The sequence below is a fragment of the Dermacentor albipictus genome, chromosome 1, assembly GCF_038994185.2.
Source record: "Dermacentor albipictus isolate Rhodes 1998 colony chromosome 1, USDA_Dalb.pri_finalv2, whole genome shotgun sequence".
Classification (NCBI taxonomy): Eukaryota; Metazoa; Arthropoda; class Arachnida; order Ixodida; family Ixodidae; genus Dermacentor; species Dermacentor albipictus.
The window spans coordinates 58,360,032-58,366,954 of record NC_091821.1 but is presented as its reverse complement, the minus strand read 5'-3'; the positions used below and the strand labels follow the sequence as shown (position 1 = coordinate 58,366,954).

The 6,923-nt window shown below is 43.8% G+C and overlaps 1 protein-coding gene across 1 annotated transcript in view; it reads right to left on the bottom strand.

Moving 5' to 3' along the window:
* Positions 1-482: 482 nt before the first annotated feature.
* Positions 483-6,923, bottom strand: part of Wdfy2 (WD repeat and FYVE domain containing 2) — a 49,379-nt gene continuing 42,938 nt past the window's right edge. The window contains exons 12-13 of the mRNA XM_065428628.1: positions 3,771-3,879; positions 483-2,131 (exon numbers count right to left, since the gene is read on the bottom strand). Of these exons, the coding sequence (XP_065284700.1) occupies positions 2,105-2,131; positions 3,771-3,879 (136 nt within the window). The 3' untranslated portion in view covers positions 483-2,104. The remainder of the gene's footprint in view (positions 2,132-3,770; positions 3,880-6,923) is intronic.

The following is a 6,923-nucleotide window of genomic DNA, read 5'->3' as shown; positions in this document are numbered from 1 at the left end:
CCTGTGATCAAAAATACACCTTTACAATGGCTGTTGCAGACCACCATTAATGCAACGAGTCATGGTGTGCCCGACGTGGTACTACAAAAATTTGTCCTGCATCTCTTCAGAAGGCCCACTGATTTTTAAGATGAACAAGGGACATTCACAATAAGCGAATTTTAGATGTTTACGTTAAGAGAAATGCAGTGCACAACAGGAAACTAAAGAAGGGTGCTCAAGCTGTCTAGCTTTGCACAGATGCGAGTCAAGCAGAAGTAATTTAAAAAGAGTACTGTACCTCATCTGCTCTCTATGAATGTTTAACGCCAGTCAATCCAACACTAAAGAGACCCTCAAAATTATGCTTTAATGTTCTTGGGGAGCAGGCTACGGAAAACCGAATAACTGTGCCAAGTAGAGCTTATGTTTTAGGCAAGATTTTATTTTTTGCATAGAGTGTGTCGTGTGTTCCAAGTTGGTGGCACAAGAAATACAACAGATTCACACTCCTTTTCAGGCATTTATTCAAGGACATTTAACCCACCTTTTTACTTTGCAGGAGCTCATTATCACAGATGTATATAACAGCTTTCACAAGACCACGTAAGTGCTAGAGTTAGCCACTGGAATACAGCAGTGTTCCACAGTGTTTAGCTTATAAACCTTCTTAGGCAACATTCATCAACAGCATGGCAATAAGAGAGCTTACATGTAGACAACTTACTAGAAAAATGGGTCAAGAGCAACAAATATTTCCTGGCAATACACAAAAAGGTGCTGGGCAAAGGAAATGGGCCAGTTTACACCCAAGCACCAGAGAGAGTGGACTGTGGCCATGCTTAGTTAAAGCAGGAACGGTTCTCAGCGGTGGCCTGTGTTAGCGAGAAGTTTTCCATTGATGCAGGAGAGATGGTTGCCACAAGAAAGCTGTACAACATAGGAGGCAAAATGAGGCTTCCATGCAGCAGCCTACCATTACAGTTATATAATAAAGGAAATGGAAATCAAGTCTGAGACTTACAGGTACACGATATGACACTGCCAGTACAGTCTTGTGGTTATATATACCATTCAGTACTGTACACCACAACAATGGCTGCAGACTATGTGTGCATGATGGGCATTTGCTGCTTCTCATCTCTCTGGTGGCACTCGTGCATCTGGTGGGGAATATCCAGCCTCAACAGCTACCTTGTATATTGTGCGGGTTTACATCACTGCAGTGGCAAGACAGATGCCCCGCCCACACAGCAGGTAACAGGACTTTCAGCTTTGCTAGAAAGTGTGCACTGCTCCACCATGGTCTAGGGACTTTCAATAAAGTACTAACAGATAAAGGTACACAAAGTTGACTCAAGATGCTTCAGCCACAGTTAGCTGTTCCCACGAGAGAAAGTCTGAAGCAGGGCAAGGTGTCCCTGCACCACCAGCATTATGCACAGCTTTAAGGTCAAAAGCAAAGAGCAAGCATGGCATCTTTGGTGCTACGACTACTCCCTATATAAAGCAGTCACTCCACTGGCAGTTTTGCTTATTTGGATAGTGGTTCAAAATCGTCCTTGCACACGTGTACAAACATTAGTGTGTGCACGCACACACACAAACAAACACTGCCCCATCCTTCCCTCAACAGCATGCAGGAGAGATGTGCCTGCATAAAGCACCCACATAGACTGTGCACAGTGGCATGTGGCCTGCTCAGGGGTAGTCTGTTTTTTGTGGTTAGCAATGCCACAGATGTTAACACAAATTGCACCGACCCATTTGTGCACCACTGGTAAGGGGTGCTCTGCCTTGCACTTTGCAATTGTGCACAAGTCAGGCATGGAAACAAGTTGAAATGGCAACAAGACTCAAAAGGGGCAAGTGCTCACATAAGCACCCCTTTTCCATCCCCCACAAACTGACTTCACCTTCCAACGCTGCGTTGAGATGACCCGTTGGAGGAGACCGGGGTTTACGGTGGAAGACTACCGATAGCATTTTCTCCCGGCTGCTTTCCCTTAACAGCTGTTTCTAGCACAAAGAACGGCAACACAGTCCTGACAAATAAACGTGCAGCAGCAAGGCATTTTTCTTTTTCCAGCCCCTGCTCACTCCATGGCACACACACCTTGGCTGACTACAGCATGTGGCTGATGTCCCAAATCTGTGGGGAAAAAGAAATATGCTGCTTCAAGATACTCTGCAAGGGGCACTTCATGAAATTCATCTCAGCCTACTTGTTTTTTTTTCAGAATGGCAGGTCATTAGAACAAATTTAGTTGATGAAAAAAAGTTTTGGTGTACATTAGTTTGCTGTTGAATAACATCTCACTGGTTGAAAACATGGGGAAGGCAGGAGATGGAAATTCAAGACGATGAACAAAATTAGAACAAGGTGAAAGGGGGAGCCAATATTTCGACAAGTGAACTTGTCTTTTTCAAGGTGACATATGCTTTCCTCGGCACAGTATATATAGGTACGGTTCTTCTGAAGGGGACAGGGGCTACGGCGGGCGGGCGAGGCAATGCCTGAGGGTGTGTTAGCGGCAAGGGCGTAGAATTGAAAAGAAAGGTGTGCTACTCAACGTCGGTAGAGGAATGTGAGGTAGTGCCATGTGTCAGCCAGTTGACGTGCCATTGTAGGTTCCTCTTTTCGTGGAAGGGGGCTGGATGATGGATAGCAAATAGATTCTAAAGCTTTCTTTGAAACGTTCATGCCTACTGGTTGCAATGTGTTGAATTCATGGATGAGGTACGATTCTCTATCTTCTGCTTCGCGCAGAATGGAAATCTGACTGCAGGATGTAGAGTTTAGTTCATCAAAGTTATGACCTGGTTGGCTGAAATGCTCAGCGACAGCTTTGGGAAGCTTTTTAGCTGTGTCCACTCGAAGTCCGTTTAACCCGACATTCATTGGGTGTCCCATTTCACAGGTATATAGTTTCTTCAAGCATATAAATTACATCGGAACTAGTGCAAGTAAAACCAGTTTTCACTTCGTGTGTGTAGCTATTTGCAGTGCTTTTAATGTTAAGGTCACCGTCGTCCAGGCCCCTTCCACGAAAAGAGGAACCTACGGTGACACATCAACCGGCTGACACACAGCGCTACCTGCCATTCCTCTACCGACGTTGAGTAGCACACCTTTCTTTTCAATTCTACACCCTCACCGCTAACACACCCTCGGTCATTGCCTCACTCACCTGGCTTTCCTCCCTTCCCCTTTAGAAGAACCGTATCTATATATACTGTGCCAAGGAGAGCATATGTCGCCTTGAAAAAGACATGTCCACTTGACGAAACGTTGGCTCCTGCTTTCACCTTGTTCTCGTTTTGCTCATCATTTCGCTGGTTGATTAGTAACAACTAAAATGGCCAGAGACAACTGTTTAATGGATAGTTCAACAAAACAATCAAGTATTTTTTGTATTGAACATTTCTCTTTTTCATTAAACAAAGGAAAAAGAAATAATGACTGAGACAAAACATCCATTATTTACAATTCAAAACTTACTATAGGAAATTTTGCCAGCTGCACTACAAAGCCTCTTTTCTATGCCATGTGCGAATTGTGAATATAAATGTAAAAGGCCACTCATGTGGCAAAAAAAATAATTTTTTTTTTTTGTGCACAATATTTTGGAAAGACATTTCCTGAAACCTTTTGAAACTTAAGCTCTACACCTGGTGCACTTAGCTTAAGTGATCTATTTCATAATACTTGGTGCTTTTCACACTGCCCATCTCTTAAAAACAGCTGTGCATGGCATGCCACATGCAAAATGCTGCAGTGACCGACTCACCTTCATCACCCTATCTGCGCCTGTTGTTAAGAGATGGCCACGGGTCAAGTCCAGATGCATGTGGACAATTGAGTGCTTTGCATCATGGAATGTGGCCATTGAGGTTCGGCTGAAATCGAAAACGGTGTAACAGTTCAGCCTGCATACAGTTCAGCTGCCTACAACTGGTACATATGCCAACATGTTAAGTTCAAAATTTGTAAAAATCACATGCACACAACATTGGAAGGGTGAAGGAAGGATAGCGCACATTTTCTTTTTAGTTTGCCCTCAGCATAAACCTTTTGTGGGATACACACAATTTGGATACCTTTTGGTGCAGCACACAAGCAGAAGCAAACTTGGAACAACAAAGACTGACATGAAACCAAATATGTTTAGGTTACAGTGACCTTTTGTCAATTTTGCCTGCTTCAGGCACTTGTCTAAATGAACTTGCTTGACGCAGCCACCCCTCTGGTGTATTTTCGTGACTGAAAGATTTCAAAGGGTACGGACAGAGACTGGCAGCAAAACTTTTTCGCAAACAGAATTAATTTTTTGTGAAACTTGAACATTAGTAAAATCATAAAACAATTCCAAATTTGCAAACTTTACAGGTATGAACTGGTCAACCAAAGCTGGAACAGTTCACTGGAAGTCTACTTCCACGAGTTACGTCAGCAATAGAGAGTTAACTGAACTTATTCTGCTCCTTTATTCAGATGGATGAGCCATCATTAAGTCAAAAGCATTTGAATCATGGCAATGTCAATGGTAAATCATACAAAATTAAAATTTTTGTTAATGGCCAATTATTTCCAAGAAAGTTGGTCTTGCAAAATACTATAGGACCAATTTTTCCAGTGTCAAGTCTATCTAGAAGCATAGTTTTGTCACGGAAACTAGTGTCCACAAATTATTCCAGAATTTCAGCACGCAATGTAATTGCAAATTTAGCTTGCAAAAAAAAAAAAAAGAAACTGTTTTGAACTATTAAAGGGCCCCTGAACCACCACTCGGGCTTGGTAAAATAACATAGGCCGGTAGCATACGCTGTTGTGAACATCTCAGCCAAGTTCTGCTGTCGCACACGGTCCGTGGAGCTCGCAAGCGGAGTGCAAAGTAACATTTTTCTCAAACGCTCTCGTTTCAAAAACCCCATGCTCCTCAATCTTTTTTGTGTGCTTTATTTCGTCATAAAGCACACTCCAATACGCTGCTATTGGTCGCTGCGCTCGGCTACACCGCGGCCACCGCGAGGTGCCGCCACTAGTCCAGTGGTTAAGCGCACTACGGCTCTCTGAGGACAGCCGCGTTTGGCTTACGTTTAGCGCGGCATAGGCACCAAATCGGAAATTTGAACTACACGCCACGGTGACATCTCCGCCGTAGCCTTCGCAGTGCAAGGCATTGGAGGAGGAAGGGGAGCACAGCTGAGGCTGTGTTTGATTGCCGATAACTCCGCTTCTGCTGAACGCATTGAAGTACTTTTTGCGGCAAAGTGGCTCTAAAATAGCCTATCTTCACTTCAAATGTCTTTCTCCACTACATTCAGGATGTCTTGGCTCTGTGCCGCAAAGTTGGTCTCCCACATCCTCAAAGGCATTGCCGATGATGCCTTCAACTTGCTCGTTTTCAACAACGTGGCGATGGTGGATGCAGTTATAACAGAGTGCCGCCGCCTGGAACTCGTCCGGCCAGAGAGGGCGCCACCTCACAAGTGGCACGCCGCAATGGTACGGCTGCTTGCCTCCTCTTTCCGCTGCCAGGGCGGCGGATGTTCCCTTGGGTTGTTTGGAGGGAGCTGGTGGACGGGGTTATTTCGTGTGCCCGCGTAGCCTGCCGGGCCAACTCTCTTTTTGGCCCCTTCTTCGGGGCCGGTATTCTCGCTCGCGCTCGTTTCGTGCCGGTGTTCGCGTAATGTCTTTCTCCATTTCGATAAAAAGTGGTTCAGGGCCTCTTTAACAACAGGGAATTTGAAACAAAGCAATTGTTCTTGCTAAGATTCATGCTAAGAAAGGTGTGCTTAATTCTGTGGCCCCAGTTCACTTAATATCACAAGACATTAAGTGAAATTCTTAGGAACTTGTTCTACAAGTATGAGTTTTTACTGAACTCCCAATTCATCACAACAAGCAGGTACACCATTACCAAATATACTAAGAACATGGATTTTACAACTTTCTCCTCTCTAAAATAGTACATTACAGTCGATTTTTGTTAATTCGACTCTGACGGGTCCGATCAAATTGATTGAATTATCCTGCAGATTGAATTAAACAAAGGGCAGAAAAGAAGCACTGCTGATTAATTTGTGCCTGATTAATTAAGGGAAAATAGAATTAATATAGGAAAAAAAAGAGGGCACATTATAATCAGGTAAATATCACAACCAGACATTGTGAGCTATGGTTATTGCTTCAAAATCTTCCTAGGATAGGCCATAAATGGGCATTTTCAATGGGAGGTGACATCTGTTCAGAGCATAAGTTCCATTGAGACAGATGCTACTACTACAAGGGGTTACTATTGGGGTCACCCTAGGGGTCAGGCACATGTGTGCTGACAGGTAAAGTTTGAATTATTCAGCGGTCAATTTTAGGATCGAGATGAAGAAATTTTGGGACCATAAAAATGCATGGGTGCCAGCCTGGACCTTCATTCACGATTGAATTAGCAAAAAAAAATGAATTAACCGGAGTTGAATGAACGGAAGCGTACTGTAATACTTATTTCAAACAAAGCAGACAGCAACCAACGACAAAATTATGCGGATCCCACGTACTGTGGGAATTGATGTAAATGAAGCTTTCTGTGCTGTTTGCTTTGAATGGCAATAATTAGCGGTGATGCTGAGCACAAATGTTCAATTTATTCAATGTTTAGTCCAATACGAGAGTGGTGAGTTGATGTTAAATGTTACCTTGCATGCACCATTGCTGTTTGTTTGCGCAGTACACAGAAAACACAGGGGGAGGTGTTTGCTTGAGGCATTGTAGTGCGCCATACTTCAAAACCTCTGAGAGGGTTGAGCATATTCATTGCCTTACATTGCACATTGCATCATGGCTGTTGTGTACTGAACCTGGCCGCTGATTTCAGCGGATAAACTGAGCGTGGTCGGTGGACCCTGATCAATGGGGGTCTCCAAGGTACAGAAGCCTATAAATA